Consider the following 20,942-nt stretch of genomic DNA (forward strand, 5'->3'; position numbering starts at 1 on the left):
CAGTCAGATCCGTCTTCATCACGATTTCGGTTCATCGCGACTTTTCTCTCCAAGTCAAGCATCCTTGTGGCCATCGCTCTCCTCATTCTGTTCATGGCAAGGTTAAGTGCTGCAAGGTCGTTTTTCACCAGAGAAGTGTAGTTCGGCCGGCTTGCACGCTCAGAGTGGCCGCAGCCATTTCCTCTGCATTCTTCTGGCGATCAGACATTTTTCGTAGCGTACGAAAAAGCCAGTGGGATCCAATCCCCAGCAGGATCAGTGTAACCACCAGCACAGCCAGCAGGTATACGTCTTCAACATCTTCAACTTCCAGCGACAATGGTCTCCATTTAGCCCAGGGATCTTCAGCATATCCAGACATGTGAGTTCCCCTTGGACATGAACGCTGAGCAGGTCCAGGTCTCATCGTAGAAAAGATTTTGTCAAACGCACTTAGAGACCAGCTAATTAGATCCATACTGATTTGTTGAAAGTTTTTGTAGCAGGGTGTCCTTTTCTCAGCACTCAGCACAGATGCTGTTTTCAAATGATTCAAGATTAACTGTCCTTGCACTTCAATAACATACTCAGACATGTTTACATTTCTGTGTTGAAGCTCCCTCCTTGTTGATAACACAAGAGTTATTGCTCTCCCACATATAAATTGCACAAAAGACAGGTTAAACATTTTCTTCACTGTAACTAATTAATACCAATTCTTTATATTTTTTCTTAAATCCAGCTAGTGTCTGTGTTCCAGTTAGTCCCCAATCTAGTGAATTCCATAATTTTACACCATTACAGGAGATCGAAAATGACTTCAGTGTAGTTCTAACACATCTCTGTACAAACACAAGTTTCTCTCTCAAATCATATTTCATTTACACTTTACACATGGACGAGGTGAAGAACAACAATCCTCACACAGTTAGTTGGTTTTAGTGATGTATATAAACCGCTGGGTCAAAAGTTAACCAAATTGGGTGAAATACTGAACCAAGTGGTGGGTCCAAAAGGGGCCGACCCATAGTTGATTCATTGTTGAGGATTTTGTTCCAAAAAGGGGTTTAAACTATACTGGGTTAAATCTATACCGAGAGAATGGTGATCACATTATTAGGCCACCTTTGACCTGGGTGGTCATAAAATGGCCCGTTATAAGAACACAGGCTTTCATCTCGACCATGCCAGGCCCCATCCACCAGTGTGGAATTCCTGCGACTGAATTTTAATCTCAACTCAGATCAATCATCCCATTGGACAGGGGGATATGACAACATGGATTAATGGTGACACGTTGAGCCAACTTCTTGGCTGGATGCCAGTGGGCCCATGCACACTCATTTCCTTTCTGGAGATAAGAGAAGCCCAGCCATGACCCTGTTTTTTTATTTTTTTATTTTTTTTTTATTTTTTTTTGGTGGAGCCTGTCCAATATGAAATGTTAATTTAGTCAAGTCTTGCCCACGAACTATCAATTAACTCCAACATGTGCCCATTTTTTTTCACCTTTGCCGCATGTGATCAATCCCTATAAGTCGCAATGCCCACTTGCGCTCTCTTATCTTGCCTGTAGCGCCCCCTTCTACTTAGTGTGGACACATAGACGCCACCACATATTATTGTGACCAATCGCATGCAGAATAAGATGAGAAGTAACGAATCTGCTCCCACTTCGGAGCTGTCTGTCATTCACTGCAAAGAGCTGGCTCAAAGAACTGGTTCGTTTGCGAAGGATACATCAATTAGTGGGTTATTTTGTGGAGGGGTGGAAATGGGTCATTAAAAAAAACAAACCTTTACATTTAGGTTCCGTAGCGAGACTTACTGTATTTAATGGCGATCTTACACTACGTGCTAATGGAGGCAATGAACCAACAGATCCAGCAGGTGGTGCTAGGGTGACACAGAAGAATAAGATCTACAATTGTCACATTTGAAAATAGATATAAACAACCTGTCCGAGTTGAAATTACTATTAGAAAACCTGACTGCAAAGGCAATATTTTAACATTCTTAACCATCAAAAAGTAAAAAGAAGGTCAATAGTCGAACACAATCTGTTCGTTCTGTGACGCTGACGTTCATCTCCCCACCCCCCATAAGAAATAAAGGAAATGTAAAATTTTCAGCTCCAGGATCACACTGTGACAGTACAATTACTATCCATATATAATAAAGCATATCAGTTGAATACAGGCTTAATATCCTCCCTATCCGTATTGTGCCACCACGCTCTTTAATTCCCACCTCACATGTTTGGCCGACTGCGTGAGACAAGGACTAAAGAGGGCATTCTGCTAATCCACCCTTTCACCGCACCACCACACACGCCTGCACGTGTGCGCACATACGCACCCACTCCAATGAAGCCATTGGGAAATGTGTCATTTGCTAATTTAGAAATGTTCAACAATTAAGTTGATTACAATAATATATATACACGGGAAAATGATTATGAGGATTTATCCCATTTTGAGGCATTGTAGTTTATTATTCAAGTTGATGTTCCAGAGGTGTGTGCGTGTGCGAGAGATAAATTCACAGAACCATCTGTCACTGAATTTGTCTGAAATATTCAATTTATTAATGTTTTATTTACATGTATACCATATTACACAATCACATTTCACACAGAAAAGTAAGGAATTCATAAGGAGTGAGCATTTTTTAAATCAGATTAATCACATCTCAGAATTTTGATTAGCGCGATTAATCTCTTAATTAAAAAGGCTTTTTTATCAACATTTTTTTTTTTTTTTAATCAACAAGTGAGGATATCTTCTTGCATCAATGCAGTTTTACCCCATGTACCTTTAAGGAGTGCATTCAATACTCATAACCCCTCTTTAAGCAGTAATTTCTTTTCTACAATTAGACCGACATATCTGCATTTTTTGTTTTTTCACAAGACAGGATTTCAAAACTGAAGCTAGAACACATTTGCAAAGACAAAATAATCACAGTACAAATATGCTCTTCTTCAAAACAGACTACATTATCAAAATGTACTTCACACTACTGTTGTAAAATTATGTACAGTAAGATATTCCTGCCCAGAGACAATCAGGACAGAATTACACAAAAATAGATGTGCAGCTCTGTGAAATAATGACAATATTGAGAAAAGTTGTCAATGTGAACTATTGTAAAGTACACATGAAAGTGTTTTTGCACACTAAAATGTGACTTAATAAGAGTTGGTCTGTCTGTTTTAAACAGATGGATTTTACTGTAATTTGTCATCTTTCCTCAAATTAAAACAACAATAATAATCTGTTTAATCTGGAGTGGCTTGAAAAAGCATTCATACGCTTGAAATTTTTCCACATTTTGTCATTTTCAACCACAAATGTAAATACGCTATATGATAACACCTGGTTGTCAAATTAAATCCCAATAAAATACATTTGTTTGTAGTTGTAACGTGACTAAACGTGTAAAAGTTCAAAGGGTTCAAATACTTTTGCAAGCCACTGCCAATGAATGCGTCAGGGCCCTATTTTCATGAACGCCATAAATTGACGGCGCAAAAGAGGCGGCTTAGACCAGTGGGGGCAATTTTGTGGCAGATCTGTGGTGTGTAATTGCAGCGACCCGTGTGTGAGTGGACCATTGTCACTGCCCTAGCCATGTTGTGCTAACAGGTATACGGAATTGTTGAATTGTTGATCATCGCTGGTGACTTAAATATGTCAGCGAAACTCAGCATCTTGTCTGCCTGTGTGGTGATCAAATTCACCCAAAACTGCGTTCGTCTACCATGTGCCACTCTTTAGATGTGGTCTATGCAGGGGTACATTTCTATCAACTTTCTGCCAACAAATGAAGTGGTGTTTTTAGTTAGCTCGTTTAGCGGATGGGAGCCTTGAGCGCAGCATCGACCTCCTCCTCTGGCTGCAGGACGTGCCACTGAGCCACCGGACGTCGCGGATTGGCCAACATGTCGGACCAGTGGCGCAGTCCGACGCCCGAGGCGCCGTAACCGATCCAGCACTTGCCGATGGGGTCGTTACTTCCCAGTTTGTCGTAGTCGTACACCGTGATGATCACCTGCACTTTCTGTGGGGGTCGAAGACAGAAAACCGTGGGGTGATGATGCCAAAAGAAAACCCTGCGCTATGTAACATACACATCACATTTGTGATTTGGTGGTGTACTCAATACTGTATACAGTGGAACCTTGATTGAACAGACCCAATGAATGAACCAACGGACAGAAAATAGTGTCTAGCTCGCTCAAAACACCCCTTCTGAACTAGCTAGGTCTGTTAGTTCCAGAACTGGCCGTGATTTGCTCTCCTCATGACTTACAGTAGACTAGATGAAGCTACACGCGTCAATGTGGCGGCCATGTTGGCAGTGGCGATGTTCCCATCAAAGGTAATGGAACCCATGGACATTAGCAAATAGCATTAGCTTAGGATCGCTGTAAGTACACAGCCCAAATATGTTCTGTCTACCGAGCATGGTTATTTTTGTTCACAAAAACTAACACAAAAAAAAACAACTAAAATTTAAAAAAACAACAACAACAACAACAAACTTGATTAATGAAATAAAATAAAAACGAAACTAATCGGAACTACATTTTATGTTTATAAAACGAACTAAAAGTAACTATAAATTACAGAGGAAATGTCCGCTTTAGTCTTTAGTACCATTATTAGACTTTGGGGGATGATATTAAATGTGATTTTAAGCACATTTATTTCATTATTAACTGGAATACAGGTGTTTGAAAGTGTGTCACACAGAAGTGATGTCGCTCCAAGGCGACAATTTTGTGTGCTTGACTTTTCCCTACAATGGCCCTTCTCGTCTGCTTTTTCATTTAACTCAGTAAGAGTTACTAGGTAAGAAATGTGGTACATTTTTTATTTTGCCATGGTGTTTATTAAATATTGCGCACAAGTAAAAAAACACAAGTTTAAAAATGTAAAACCAAAACTGCATTTTTTTTAAATAACTAAAACTAATGAAAACTAAAAGAATCACCCAGAGAACTAATTAAAACTGACAAAATGTCAAAAACAAAACTCGATGAATTGCCCTGTGATTGGCTGGCAACCAGTCAAAGGTGTACCACGCCTACTGCCCAAAGCCAGCTGAGATAGGCTCCAGCACCCCCCGCAACCCTTGGGAGGGAATGAGCGGTCAAGAAAATGGATTCCTAAACTATAATAGCCCTGCTACCTAGTCATATTTTTATTTTTATTTTTTGTGTAAAATCAGGCACTAGTCGTGTACACATCTCTCCAACATGCTATTTGTTTAAAGTAGTTATTTATTTATTTTAAATCTCGTTCGTCTCTGTTACGTTTATGAGCCAAGATACACAACTTTATCCTGCCCCCAAGCACCAAAAAGGTAAGGTTGAATCAACAAACAGTTTCAAGCTATTTTAAAATGTTTCCATTTTTTTGACCGCTTATTCCTCACCAGGGTCACGGGGGGTGCTGGAGCCTATCCAAGCCAGGCTTTGAGCAGTAGGCGGGGTACACCCTAGACTGGTTGCCAGCCAATCGCAGGGCATTTTAAAATATTTATTTACAATAATTATTTTATGTACTGTGCATTGTTAGGCTACGAAAAATAAAAAAACAACAACTTTGTAGCCTACTGTAATGGATGTTTTTAGGCAATGGAAAAAAGTTCTTTGACGTAACACACAATCAGTTCTAACTGATGACCGTCTCCCATCATCAATCCGTTAAATTGAGGTTCCACTGTATGGGTAAAAGTTTTGGGACATGTAGTCACTGTTAAGATGTACAAACATTTTTTTTCCATGTAATTGTCTTGTTGTCTTTGCTAGAGTTTATTCCAAAAGTGTTTGATGGGGATGGGCTCATCCAAGCAAGCATCCCTTTATGTAACTTGCTTTGTGCACCTGCATGGGGCATTGTCATACTGGAACAAACAATCTCCAAACTGTTAGTTGGATGCATATAATTGCCCAAAATATCAAGTCTGATGATTTGAGATTTGGGGGGAATTAAGAGTCTACTGTACATCTACACTCCCACTGAGAGATAAATTAATTGATTAATGAGTGGTGGTTCTGACTTCTTTAGCCCGTCTCTGCAGAAAATTCTTTCTATTATTAGTGCATTAGTTCATCCATCCATCCATCCATTTTCTTGACCTCTTATTCCTCACAAGGGTCGCGGGGGCTGCTGGCGCCTATCTCAGCTGGCTCTGGGCAGTAGGCGGGGGACACCCTGGATTGGTTGCCAACCAATCGCAGGGCACACAGAGACGAACAACCATCCACACTCACACACACACCTAGGGACAATTGGGAGCGCCCAATTAACCTGCCATGCATGTCTTTGGAATGTGGGAGGAGACCGGAGTACCCGGAGAAGACCCACGCGGGCACGGGGAGAACATGCAAACTCCACCCAGGAAGGTCCGAGCCTGGACTCGAACCGGAGACTGCATTAGTTCATAGGAAAAAAAAAAGTTGTTGAAAGTTTGCCAGGCAGCCACAGGTCCCCAGAATATGTACTGTATGTAAATTAGACTGATAACATAGAAATGCATGACACATAAGTCTTGGTATTTAAATAGATCAATTACTATCCAGAACCAATGATCAGATTACATTAGATCAGAGGTCACCAATGTGACCCCAGTCACCAGGCAAACCCCAAGGACCAAATGAGTAACCCACTTGTTTCTTCTAAAATAAAAAATAAAATAAAAACATAGCTCACCAGTGAAGGGACATTGCTATTTCTTAGGATTGTTGTAGAATTGATCATTTGAAAATGTAAAAACTGGCACATATTTAACAAAAAATAAATAAAAATAAATAAAGTGTAGAATATTGGGATGAACCAATTCCAACCTTGTTAATTAATTATTGACAATTATTGTTGTGATTTGTCATTTCAGAAGTGTATATCTATGTGGTAACCGTCACATGAATCAGTATTCAAGTCAAGTCAAGTCAAGTCGTCAAGTCTTCTTCTTTATTTATATTGCGCTTTCAAACAGCCTCAGGAAGTTTCTCTCCGTTTCAAAGAGGTTGGTGACCCACCTGGATCTGGGAAAAGGGGATCTCAAAGCTGAAGCTCTCATTGAAGTATGGATTCAGAGTATTTTGTTTCACTGACGTCTTCTTCTTCTTCAGGCGCTTTCCGTTGTGCTGAAGAACCACTTTCACAAACGGATCTGTCAAAGTGGGAAAAGTCGAATTCAAGCAATCCGAGATGCTGTTCTTTTACATCAAGACTACTTTGTGTCTGTGATGTTTTTGTTTATGTTTTACCCCCTTCAAAATGTTCTTCCAAATTACAATAATGTAACAATACCTTGCACAGATGGAAATTGGTAATGGTAATTCAGTTCAATTAAAAAACCCATTCACTTTATCCTGTTCTGGATCACGGGAAACCTACATCAGTGACTTGTGAAACGTATAGGCATTACCGGTAATAATCAAACGGACACATTTTTTTTAATATAGTCTCAATTATATCATTACTTTGTAAGAAAATATATTTTTTCCTCTATGGCTGCATCTAGTGTGTGTAGGGGTGTGTGCGCGTGTGTTTACCAGACAGTCCTCCAACGTCCATCTTTTTCAAGTTCTTGGCTTCCATGACGTTAACGGTTAGTTTGCCAGCCGTGGGGACGTAGCGAAGGGAAATGCAAATGTCTCCAAGCTTCTCTTGCTTTATAGAAAAATAAATAGATAAACAAATGTATATTAGTCATTTAAAACATTTACCTTTTGGCTGTGGTTGTTTTAACCTTTACATGCAGTTCATTTTGGATGCATACAACTAACTAAAATGTATTAATAGCCAGTCTGATGGTAACCATCAACAATAATGTAAATTTAGTTTCAGAGAAATTGGAAAGTTCATTTTTATTGACCATATTGCAGCCACTTAATTTTGAAGGATCACTTCTGTGAGTTATGTTTTTTTTCCATCTTCATTCGTTTTGGGTCACCTTCGAAAAAATGCGGCAATTGGCAAATGAGAAGGCTTTTTTTATTTTTTTATTGGTATCAAAATGTACGGAAGTATAGAGCTGCCAATGTGGAGTAAACATTTTTGGCTGGCAAGTATGTTCGAACATACTTGCAAACATATTTGCGAGTATGTTCGAGCATACTCGCAAATATGTGCAAACGTACTTGTAGGCTACGTGCTACAAAGTTAGCTTACCTTCCCATAATGCCACGGGGTATTATTTGCGCATGCGCGCGTGAAAACAAAACCCCATATTTTAGGCATTTGGACCACATTAGCAATTCATTAGAAAATTAAGTAAACAAAAACAGTGTTTATTTGTAACTTTCACGATTTATTTGCCATGCATGATTTAGGTTCGTCATTTTTCGCCCCATAATGCAATGATGTATTACACTTGCGAATACACCGTGGCATTATGGGAAGGTATGCTAACTTTGTAGCATGTAGCCTACATGTACGTTTGAACATGTTTCCGAGTATGTTCAAACATATTTGCAAGTATGTTCAAACATATTTGCGAGTATGTTCGAACGTATTTGCGAGTATGTTCGAACATATTTGCGAGTATGTTCGAATGTATTTGCGAGTATGTTCGAACATATTTGCGAGTATGTTTGACCGTATTTGTGACTATGTTCGAACATTTTTGCCAAAAATGTTTACTCCACATTGGCAGCTCTACGCTTCCGTAAAAAAAATGTGTCAAATTAAGTTTTAAGCAAAAACAACCAAACACACCTCCTCCTTCTCTCCTCCAATCAGATCCCTCCATTCGTGTATCGGCTGTGCGAGGTCCACGGTGTTCATGGGAATCTTGATCTCTCCGATGACGTCATGTTTGCCGAAGCGGTCAAAGTCGAAAACCTGGAGCACCAGCGTTTGACCACCCAACTCGTTGTAGGGTATCTGGAGGTACAAGAAAACTGTTTTTAAAAGTATATCAACAACATGAAGGTTTTTTTTGTTGTTTTTTTTGTTTTTTTTTAACATGACACACCTTGAAGATGAAGGTCTCATTGAAAACAGGACAAAGATTCTTGCGCTGAACTTTGGTCTCAAACTTTTTCTTCTTGTCTGGCAACATGTAGACTTTAACATAGGGGTCTGAAGTCCCGCCCATGTCCATGGCTGCCAGGTCCTGAGCCTGCAGGATGCCTACTATCAGCTAGAAGCCACAATGGGAGAAAGGACAATTAGTGTTACAGACAGGATGCGTGTGCTCGTGCGATAGAAGTTACATGTGTGTAGAGCACCTGATTATCAGTGAAATTATAATCCAACGTGTACTCCAGTTTGCCAAAGTTCTCTTTCTCCTCTTCTTCTTTCCCTTCCTCTCCTTCCTAGAAAAACACAGTGAGACGAGGAGTAAGTATGAAAACATTCTATCTATGGGATGGGCAGCTTTAGTGGCACTTTCGTGGTCTCTCCTCAGCCACCCTTGACGATTTATTAGCATTTTGTTTCATTAACATCTCATGTTGATAATTGACCACAAAAACAATCTGTAGCCAGTTTAACACACAAGATGCAAGTCACAATTAGCTGGCTGAGTGTGGTGCCCTTTAAGGGGCGTGGCCTAGTGAGTGATATCAGGAAATTAGCCTGCGTGAGTCTCCGGAGTAGGGCAGTGTTCTCATTTTGTATTTGAGTATTGAAATGTTCGTACTGTTCAATGACTGTCGACTCTCCTTTGTTTTTCACTTTGAGTGGTGGTGTAACCGAAGCTAGCTCGTAATTTAATTTGGGTCTACTGTAATAGTGCTACAGTTTCAAGGTTAATGTTAACAAACACAACCTTAGGGCAGAATCTTCTATGGATTAAACATTAATGAGAGTTCAAGCGTGTCATGAAGAGAAGACAACTTTTCTCACCTTCTTTTCATCTCCCTCCTCTCCGTCCGTTTCTTTCTTCTTGCGTCCTCTCCCAGCCTTCCTTTCTCGGACCTTCTTGGGCTTCTTGCCCTTGTTGAAGCATTTCTTGTAGATGCAGAATCCCATACAGGCAATGAGGGTGAGGACCACCACCACAATGGCACCCACAGCCCACATGGGCACTTGAAAAAGGAAGGAAATAAGGAAGGTTAGGTGCAATACAGATGGATGATGGGTAGTCCCACAGTGAGGGCCATTCCCTGAATGGGTGTTTTACTGATCAAATGGAAACATAACCTAAAATTTATAGTATCTTTGTAGTCTTTTTGTCTTCCCTAGTATGACAATTGAGTGGCTGATGTTAATTAATAGAATCTTGCAACGTCAGTGGCTAAGGACTCAGGGCTCACCTGTTTTCTGCCTTCGCTCATGTGATGTTCACAAGTTGAGCCGTTAGACACTGACATTATTTTCAGTCGACAGAAAGTGGCAAAATGGCCGATGGATCAGATTTTGCTGCTCAATTCATATTCCACAAATGCAATAATGATACAAAATAGTGGGGACGCATAGAACATATTAAAGAATGTTTTTGACTTGACTTATTTAATGCAAAAGGCAAATATTGTCATAATTTATTCTGTCATTGTTTTGTTTCCCCCAAACTATCACCAGAAAAATCTTCAAATGTTTGAAGAATACTCCAAAACAGCGTTACTATTCTACTAACAACTTTAATTTGGAATTTTAGCAATGCTATTTAAAACGTTTGATGGAATGATACTTACGATTTAGTTTATGGTCTAGAGCGGAGCACAGTGGTCACATGACAATGAAGAGAAAGAAAGACAATACAAATGGAAAGTGAGATGATGCAAGATGATGCAAGATGATGCAATATAACACATATAGGATGATGTCAACAAATATTAAAGGTGCAAAAACATGACACGAGTACTGAGGCTGTATTACTAATTCTGCCTTTACAACTATAACAAATGCTCAGTTTGAATTAACACTGAGATAAATATTAATTTCAACAGGGTTGGACTGGCCATCTGGCATAGAGGGCAGATGCCCGGTGGGCCAGTGTCTTTTGGGGCGGATGCGGCGCTATTTAATAATAATTTTCGTCACTTTCACCCCAATAGAACAGCCCGCAATTTAGAGGTGGCTGGCAACCAGTCCAAGATGTACCCCGCGTACTGCCCAAAGCCAGCTGAGATAGGCTCCAGGACCCCCCGCAACCCTTGTGAGGAATAAGCGGTCAGGAAAATGGATTGATGGATGGACAATTTAGAGGGAGCAACCCATTAATCCATTTACAATATACAGTTGTGCTTGGAAGTTTACATTGCATCATACTGGGAGCTGTTTCTAACGTTTTTTTGAGCTGGTCAATGTCGAAGTATTTGGTGGGTATACATTTTGCATGTTTACTTACTGGGCAAGTGTGTGAGCTCGTTGAAGAACTTGTTCTTCATGCTTGCAAACTGATGGTTGGAATGGTGGGAGGGTGGCGGGGGTGGCGCAGGCTCCCTGCTTTCTTCATCCGCTGCCCTGCGGAGTCGCGCCCCCGCGACACTGAGCAATCGCATCATTGCCCTGTGGAAATATCATTCGCTTTAGATGCGATTTGCGTGTGTACTGTTGTGTCACACATTTGAATAGTTTTTCCAATATTTCTCACATACTCATTCAAAGTATTTTGAATGTACTATACATGTACTGTACACTATCAATATATGAAATTGTGTGAATTTCAATCTGTGAGTTAAACCCTCACACCATTCGATGTCAGGCTCAATAACGAGTTAGAGCAGACGTCCATGTGTGTCACTGCGCAGCATTGTAACAGGATTAAGTAGCCAAGGTAATCCCAAAATCCCAGGATTTAAACAAATTACGTTAAGCACCGTTTTTGTTTTTTTTTCCTTCCTCTTGGAGTCTCCTCCCCCATTTGGACGTTTCCCCCACTATACGCCATCCGTCTCTCTCATGACCAATCACAAAGAGACTGGCCTCATCACTTACACGTCAAATTTCGATAATGACATCTGACCCACATTGCTCACAATTGCATAAAGGAATGATTAGATTTGTGCATGAGAGGTTTTTACCATCATCAGTCATCATTATCATCTGTATTCATTATAATCACACGGCTTTATAATTTTATAATAAATGGCAGATGAGTGGACAGACTGAATGAATTTCATTTTTGAAGTAATCTGGATAACAGAAATTCAGTTTTGTTTTGTTTTTTGTTTTTTTGTTTTGTTTTTTTAAATAATTTAATAGTTGTGATAAAAAAAAAATTAATTTAAAATGTGTTTTATGTGTTTGATCATTTAAGCTGAATTATGTGCAATTGGATACTCAAAAGGGAGGTCGAGTCAAAAAAAAATTCTTTACAATTATATGCCCCACACTAGTCTAAACACAGCCTTCTGATTAATATTCATTTTGTAGAATAAGAAATTCAGGGGGTGGCCATTTTGACACATGTTGGTGACTGAAAATGACATCACACTTTCTCAGTGTTCAGGTAACGACCAATCACGGCTCACCTGTTTTCTGAGTTTTGGCTCACCAGTTGTCTGAGTTTGGTCATGCACTCCAACATTGCAAGGTGAACTGTGATTGGTCGTTACCGAGCCTTGAGCAACGGTGATGTCATTTTCAGTCGACAGCAAGTGGCAAAATGGCCGCCCCCTGAGATAGTTAAAAACAGGTGGATTTGCTGCTCAGTTCATATCCCAAAAACACAATATTAATCCGAATGCCGTCTTTAGGCTCATGGGGATTTCTGTAAAGAAAATCTTTTGGGTTGACTGTAGTTGGCTAGCTATTTCCCGCCCATCACCCAAAGTCATCTGAGTTTAGGCTCCAGCTCAACCATGACACTAATGAAGACAAGCATTTTAGGAAATTGAGGGCTAGATGCATGGTCTTAGACCACAATCCACCCCGCCTGGCATCTTCCAGTTGTTCATAGTACACACGATGTGTCAGTGATTCTCAAAGTGGTACTAATGGCACATGGGCTCCATTTAGAGCAGTGCTTCTCAATTATTTTCTGTCATGCCCCCCACCACCCCCCATAGGAAGAAGAAAACATCTCGCGCCCCCACCCCCACATACGCTTCGTCATATTTCCTCATCCTAGCTTTCGGGCGACTTTCGTTTGTCTCTTTATCTCTCCGCCTGTCTTCTCATCTCTGTTAAATATTTTTTCATGGTGTCACTTGAGGGTCTGCAACGTGCCTACAGTTCATACTCATACTCATACTCTGTGCTGTGTGCAAAGCGCGCAAGCTCAGTGGAAACAAAATCCCTACACCACCGAACGCTCCCTGCGCTACTGCCCCCTAATGTAGTGGAGGTGCAATTGCACTTTATTCTAAGACAGTAAAAAAAAAAAAAAAAAAAATCTAAATAAAAAAGCATGTTCCCCAAGGTCAGACGCGCCTCCCTTGACGAAGCCTCGCGCCCCCTTGGGAGGGCCCGCCCCACTATTTGAGAATCACTGATTTAGAGGTACACAAACGAATCACTCCCTAGGTGCAGTTCAGTTGTATTTAATTTTTTAGTACAATACATTTAAATTTCATCTTCAAGCACATTTTTTTTAAATTCTTTATTAGGTACAATTCTCATTGAAGTTTGTATGCATAGTTCATTTAAATTAAATCATTTAATTACAGTTTATTTTCCTATCATTTAATTCCACTGTTTATGTTCAAACTTTGCATAACGATACAGTGTCTTACAATTATATCGAATGTAGTTTTTCGGGGGTGGGGGGGAAACCTTGTTTTTAATGCTGGTACTTGGTCAACAACAGTAGGTTACAACATAATGAAGTGAACATGCAAAAAAATAAAAAATAAAAATAAAAATAAAGAAATAAGTGGTGCTACATAAGAAATGTAGTGATGACAATTTGTCCAAGACAGTCCTATCAAGGATCAAGAGTTTACGTACTGCACATTTTTAGCTAATATTTGTTCAGCAGCAGACCTGCTAATTAACAATTTGATACAGAAACATACACAATATCTGTTCAAATGTATTTATACAGAACATGTATATGCCATTATGAGCCATGTTTCAAAAACTTTGTGGTGCCGATGATAATAACTCCTACTGCAGAATAATGCATTTTCTGTCAAATGCTAAAATTGGTTCAATTGACACTGACATGAGTTTCGATATATCTTTGACTTTTCAGGTACATTATACGCTAAATATTACAAATGTTAACAGCACAATGCATTGAAGTTGTTGCTGCAAATGCTGTTTTTAATCATTCCACGCAGATCTCAAATGTTCACTGCTTGTGGCACACAATTCTATGCTTGCATGAACTTACTAAAGCAAGCTAGCCAAATACATTTAGGTTATTTTTGTTTGCTTTCAAGCTTGGTTTAGTTTTTGTGTTATTTTACATGTCAAGCAGCACATAAAGACTTGGTACTCCTAATATTGTAAGCCGGTTTTACACAAGAGTGAAGGCAATTTTATGTCTACTTTTATTAACAGTTATACTATTTGGGCATGCACAATAAGTCACTGTTTTTCTCTTTGCCCCATTCAATTTAGCTCCTGTTAAATGCTGTGTTCCTATTTTCCCAAAAAATGTTTTTCTTGTTGGGCTTAATGGCAGTACTTTTGCAAATCAGAACCATATACATCCCACTCTAGCGCAGTAACACTGAACACAGCTCAATACAACCGTGGACAGTGCAACAGGCAATAATGTCATACATAGCATCATCTAAAGTGCTTGGTAAGCACGCAAAGTGTCAAATACAGCTAACCAAAGGACAGACTGTATGGTAATCTCCTCTTGTCCTCATCCCATACACAGTGAATCTGTATAAAAACAACAACAAAGAATTCCCATTTTCCCTGAATGTACAAAAATTATGTTAAAATAAACGACAAAAACATTTAAGCTATACGTACTTATTTTTCTCTGTCAAACATTAATGAAAAGTATACAGCAAAACAGCAAAAGGGTTCCACTAAATTAGTAGTGGTTGCAGTACAGTAAAAGAACATTGATTTTTCAACTCTGTGAATAGATTAGCATCACAGTCACCTGTAAGCCACTTAAACTAATCTTTTCCACGTTTGGAAGATGTGCTTCATTGTGCATCACATCTCATGATTTTCTCATGCTTGGTACATCTCTGTGGTTGTGGATATGTCATTTAACACCATTGGGATAGGATGATTTTTTTTTCTTCTTTAAAGCCAATTTAGTTTTCTTCATATGAAGGATTATTTTTTTTTTTACTTAAAAGACAATTTGACGTTTATTAGTATCAACATTGTCATGTCAAGTTAACCAGGTCATTAACTAGGTAACTAAAAGTAAAGTGCATGTATGTGATTCAGTCAAATATGACTCACCAATCTTAGTCTCAGTCCTCAGTTCCTTCGCTTTTAATATTATTATGCATCCAAACGTATTGTGATTCCAATCCAACAGTGTTGACTAAAGACAAGTGGTTGTCCACAACTCTCTCTCTCTCTCTCTCTCTCTCTCTCTCTCTCTCTCCTTCCCTCCCCCTTCCTCTTTTTTAATCTCCTCATTATCCCTCACTGCCAACTACTTACTGACCACACTACACAACACATTTGGTCTTAAGGCTCTAATTTAATGTCAGAGATCGCCTTTAAAAAAAACCCAAAACGAAACAACGGAGATGCCATATTTTAGTACAAGTTTGACAAAATGGAATCATGTGGGGTTTTGTTTGCTTGTTTGTTTTGAAGCCATTACATGAACTACTGACTAGTCAACTGCTGTCTCAAGCACACACACACCTTCACATTTTTATGAGTATTGTGCATCAATACATTCTCCATATTTAAATTGCAAAGTAAGTATATTTGAAACTTCAGCAACACAATTCAGCATGGTAGACAGCATTTGACCCATCTGTCATTTGCTGTTTTTGAGCCATGATCACAAGATCTCGTTTCGACAAACGGGAAGGATGTGATACTCAGTCGAGCAGGTCTTTGAAGGTCAAAGTGCAAAAATATCAGTATTTTCAGCATACAACATATCAGTGAGCAAAGTGAACAAAACTCCTATGCATGACTTTCTAATTGGCTGATTTTTTTTATAAGCAAAACTGCACATATTTATGATTGTTTGCATGTCATGTATTGTGTGCTGTATGTGCTTTTCAGCAGGTTTTGTGCTTCGGCCTTTGATAATCCATCCTGCTTACTAGCACTATATCTGATACAGAACTGTGTACTCAATTGCAATGGTAGGCTATGCATTTGGTACCTGGGCCTTCAAAGGAGGTATACCCAACTTAATCCACCTTTTAATACTGCAACTATCATGTCACAATTATGCAAACTATCAAACTAAACGCAATACAACAGAAGGCAACCGTGCCAAGATCATCTGGAACGGTTAAGATTGATCTAGAAAAGTGAGAAAACAAAGTAAAACAAAATACAATTAAAAATCAATCAGAAATGTTTCATGTATGTGCACATTACAAAAAACTTGCTAGTCAAACAGCTTTGCTCTGACAAATCAATTGTGATGGGAAAAACATCCCTTTATAGTTCAAACCATGGGCAAGCCACAAGCACGATTGATTGGGAAGGCTCTAGGCAGATTATGGACTTTGCAAAACATGGACACAAAACCTAACATTCACATGCAGTCCTGGAAGCAGTGCAGTCAAGAGAAACAGAACACAAATGTATTTTGAGGTTGTAAATGTAAGTCAGTGCAGTTTTAACTTTTGGCTATGAGAAGTCGTTTCTGGCTGTGACTTTCCACCACAGCTATATGAAACCTAGTATCTAATGTTTCCTCTCTATTTGACAGACAACCGATAACGTTATGCGGCTCCGATGATGCAGAAAGGTGCCGAGGTGAAGCCAAACACGAGTTGTGAAACGGCGCCACCTTGTGGTGAGAAAAAGTGGAGCTGTCATGCTCAGGTTGTAGCTGTATTAACACTACAGCTGCTAAATTCAGTAGTGCGGACTTCAGAGACAATTCACCTCACAAATGCTAATTGACAACAGAGTCCAGCTCAGAAGTGTTTATTCTGTATCTTTACAGCCACTTTTATGCATTCAACCATGTTCATCACCCCATGCAACCACCAAAATGTTCCATCATGTTTTCCAAATTAAAGATATTGTTCAGTAGAGAACGTGAATTTTGAGGCCCATTTAGCTTTATGATGGAAGGCTCTCAAAAAGGTGGACCCTTTGAGTTTAGCTCCTGCCCCCCAGAGAGTGCTTATCAAACAGGTATTCGGCCATCTTGTTGTTTTGGGCGTCCATGCGGCTCAGGTTGCTGATGTAGTCGCCCAGCTTCTTTATGGCCTCCACCTGCTCGTTCAGGTAGTGGCTTTCCAAAAAGTCACACAGCTGTGGACACCACAACAGAAAATGGTTAGCTAAACCAATAGTTATGCCAAATGGGTACATGTTAAGCTGCCAAAATACACACATGAGGGTCCACATGCTCAGAAGCCAGTTTGTGCAGTTCCAGCAGAGCCTGGTTGACATTTTTCTCCAACTGCAAGGCGAACTGCATGGCCTCAAGTCCACTCCCCCACTCATCACGCTCTGGTTTCTACAGAAAACGCACAAAGGGAAATATTTATTTTAAAGAAACTATTTTTATTTGATTATGTGAGGCTTTAAGCGAGCGCACACCTTGATATCCTGGAGGAAGATACGTCCACCTCTCTTGTTCTGGAAGGACAGGAGCTTTTCTGCATGTTCCCTCTCTTCCTCACTGTTCTCCTTGAAGAAGTGGGAAAAGCCTGGAAGGGCCACATCATCTCGGGAAAAGTAAAAGGCCTGGCGAGTTGAGGGGGAAAAAAATGAAATTATAATATGAAGCTACATATAAGTCATGTTTGAAATAACTTGGTAACCTAGACCTACAACACAAACAGCTGTGAGAACAATATGAAAAGATGGTTAAGCATATTTCAAGTTAAACTAATGGGGACTCTGTCAAACCAAGGAAATGGAAAAAGTCCAATGGTTTTTTCAAAAGAAAACACTTTCAGTCCGGAAATGCCCTCGTGGGTTGGCCAACAAAAGGACCATTTGTTTGAATAAGGAACACATTCAATCGAAACCCCGTTACTAGAAAGCATTCAAACCACATTCTTCTATGTTTCGTCTTTGACTGTCAATCACAACACAAAATATTGAAACCGTCGCTTATACAGATACTTACCATTGAGGTGTAGGTGTAGGACGCCAACAGCTCCATGTTGACCATTCGGTTAATGGCGGCCTCACAATCGCGGTGATAGTTCTGACGCACCTGAGACTCCATCCGTGCTTCGTCTTTTCTTACCAAAAAAAGGGTTTGAAAAAAAAAAAAAGCTTCGCGTCGAGTCACGCGGTTGTAAGAGACAGCGAGAGTTGCTTCAAAAGGGAAGAAAGAAGTTCCGTTCAATCACTGTTGAAGCAAGAACTTCCAAACGACAGGTGAGACAACAGACGAAAAAGCGGAGCCTGTCTTTTATAGTCCTCGGGCTATGACGTCATCGATTAGAGCACGTGACTTTCCAGTCAGCCCGACTTTTTTTCCCCGTTTTTTGCAGTTCATCTAAATTTACATTTTAATGTTAATCGTTTAATTCAATTTTTGCTGTTGAATCACTGTGCTTACTAATGTCAACAATAACATATATAGCCGCCATGTGGCTATTTTTCACGATTTTGCTAAATAATAATAATAATAATAATAATAATAATAATAATAATAATAATAATAATAATATATCATAGAAAGCTAGTTCTATGATAAAGAATTACACAAAGTTTCGAACTGATGTGCCCCCAGAATTAGGCAGGAAGAAGCACAGAAGACGCCCCAGATGCCACATGACTTTTGACAACAGAAGAACCTTGTTAATATATATATATATATATATATATATATATATATATATATATATATATATATAATTCAAGAAAACATGAATTGCATGAGGAAACCTAAGTAATTTTGCCCCAAGTCAATGAACGACATCTGTAGAGACAAGCAGTAGACCTGCTAATAAACAATTTGAGACAAAATCATACACAATATATCTGTTTGTATTTATTTATACAGAACATGGATATGCCATTATGAGCCATGTTTCAAAAACTTTGTGGTGCCGATGATAATAACTCCTACTGCAGAATAATGCATTTTCTGTCAAATGCTAAAATTGGTTCAATTGACACTGATATGAGTTTCGATACAGCTTTGACTTTTCAGGTACATTATACGCTAAATGTTAACACAATGCCAAACAGAAAAAAAATGCGGCAAATAAGCCAGTGGGGGCGGCACGTGGCCAGTGGTTAGCACGTCCGCCTCCCAGTTCTGAGGACTCGGGTTCGAGTCCAGGCTTCGGCCTTCCTGGGTGGAGTTTGCATGTTCTCCCCGTGCCCGCGTGGGTCTTCTCCGGGTACTCCGGTCTCCTCCCACATTCCAAAGACATGCATGGCAGGTTAATTGGGCGCTCCAAATTGTCCCGAGGTGTGCGTGTGCGTGTGGATGGTTGTTCGTCTCTGTGTGCCCTGCAATTGGCTGGCAACCAGTCCAGGGTGTCCCCCCGCCTACTGCCCAGAGCCAGCTGAGATAGGCGCCAGCACCCCCGCGACCCTTGTCAAGAATAAGCGGTCAAGAAAATGGATGGATGGATGGATATTATTATTATTTTTTTCTACAGATTCAAGGCAAAAGTATGGGATCACTTTATGCCCCCAACTATGTTAATTTATATAATGATTGTCGGAAGAAAAACATATATTCAACAATAACCCATTTTGTGCTAAGATTTTATGTTTTGCAGATTTATTGATGATATATTGATATGATTTACAGGCACAGAAGATGATCTTCATTCATTTATTTTCTGTGAATGACAATAGAAATTTAGATACAACCCTTTCTCATAAAAATACCGACAGGAACACTATTTTACATACAACCAGTTTTCATCCCAATCCTCTCATCAATAACATTCCCTATGGGCTTTTCATCAGATTGAGAAGAATAAGATGGCCGATACAATTGATAAGGCGATTCAGAAGGCTAATAAAAGGGATAGGGAATAACTATTAAAACCCCCCACCTTCTCAGCATGAAAATGCAAATACAATCACTTGTGTGTCCGAATATTCCACAGATTCAAAGCAAGTTAAACATATTATCAATAAACATTGTAATGTACTAAAATGTGATGCTAGTTTAAACCATCTATCAGTTTCCAGACCCAGATATTGTTTTAAAAGAGGTAGAATTGTGCCAACACAATTGATACTAAATATTTTAATCATCCGCAATACAGGATAAAATAATGTATTGTTTTTCTACACGTTATTTATGTCATTTGCCCATGTGGCATGATGTGTTGGCCAAACAAAGCGTAATCTAACATTACGGATTGCAGAACATAAAGCAGCCAATAGAAATAATCATTTTTATTATGCTATTGCCAGACAAAGATAAAAAATAATGGTTCTGCAGCTTCCCACAGATTTATTGGTATCGAACGAGTAGTGTCTAATAATTCCACACCGATTTCAATTCACTTCTTGTGGCACAGAATTCAATGCTTTCATGAACTTACTAAAACAATTAACCAAATGCATTTAGGTTATTTTGTTTGCTTTCGAGCTTGGTTTAGTTTTTATTTTACATGTCAAGCAGCACATAGACTTGTGTTACTAATATTGTGAGCTGGTTTTACGTAAGAGCTGCTTTTCTCTTTGCCCAATTCAATTTAGTCCTGTTAAATGCTGTGTTCTTATTCCCCCCCACGCCCCCCAATTTTTTCTAGTAGGGCTGAATGGCAGTACTATTGCATATCAGAACCATATACACCCCACTCCCACAGATCTTAGTCTCAGTCCTCAGTTCTTTCGCTTTTATTATGCATCCAAACGTATTGTGCTTCCAATCCAACAGCGTTGGCCAAAGATAAATGGTTGTCCACAACTGACTTTATCTCGAGCTAAAATGTGGACACAAACTGTACTGTAAACGGTGCAATCATGAGAAATACATTCTTTTCACAG

The 20,942-nt window shown here is 39.4% G+C and overlaps 2 protein-coding genes across 3 annotated transcripts; both read right to left on the reverse strand.

Moving 5' to 3' along the window:
• Window positions 1–2,535: 2,535 nt before the first annotated feature.
• Window positions 2,536–15,383, reverse strand: syt5a (synaptotagmin Va). Of its 2 annotated transcripts, XM_077498544.1 has the most exons (10): window positions 15,267–15,383; window positions 11,290–11,450; window positions 10,634–10,648; window positions 9,846–10,027; window positions 9,227–9,313; window positions 8,971–9,138; window positions 8,712–8,879; window positions 7,547–7,664; window positions 7,028–7,161; window positions 2,536–4,041 (listed from the first exon to the last, which is right to left on the reverse strand). In XM_077498544.1, the coding sequence occupies exons 2-10, from the start codon at window positions 11,444–11,446 to the stop codon at window positions 3,832–3,834; spliced, it is 1,239 nt and encodes a 412-aa protein (XP_077354670.1). In that variant the 5' UTR covers window positions 11,447–11,450; window positions 15,267–15,383; the 3' UTR covers window positions 2,536–3,831. The 2 variants fall into 2 exon arrangements, with proteins under 2 accessions (XP_077354670.1, XP_077354679.1); XM_077498553.1 differs by lacking the exon at window positions 10,634–10,648.
• A 1,538-nt stretch (window positions 15,384–16,921) lies between these two features.
• Window positions 16,922–18,365, reverse strand: LOC144002888 (ferritin, middle subunit-like). The gene is made up of 4 exons (XM_077498567.1): window positions 18,097–18,365; window positions 17,562–17,708; window positions 17,353–17,478; window positions 16,922–17,270 (listed from the first exon to the last, which is right to left on the reverse strand). Exons 1-4 carry the CDS (start codon window positions 18,196–18,198, stop codon window positions 17,115–17,117), a joined length of 531 nt encoding a protein of 176 aa, XP_077354693.1. The 5' UTR covers window positions 18,199–18,365; the 3' UTR covers window positions 16,922–17,114.
• Window positions 18,366–20,942: the final 2,577 nt, after the last annotated feature.

The sequence above is a fragment of the Festucalex cinctus genome, chromosome 1 (genome assembly GCF_051991245.1).
Source record: "Festucalex cinctus isolate MCC-2025b chromosome 1, RoL_Fcin_1.0, whole genome shotgun sequence".
NCBI classification, from domain to species: domain Eukaryota; kingdom Metazoa; phylum Chordata; class Actinopteri; order Syngnathiformes; family Syngnathidae; genus Festucalex; species Festucalex cinctus.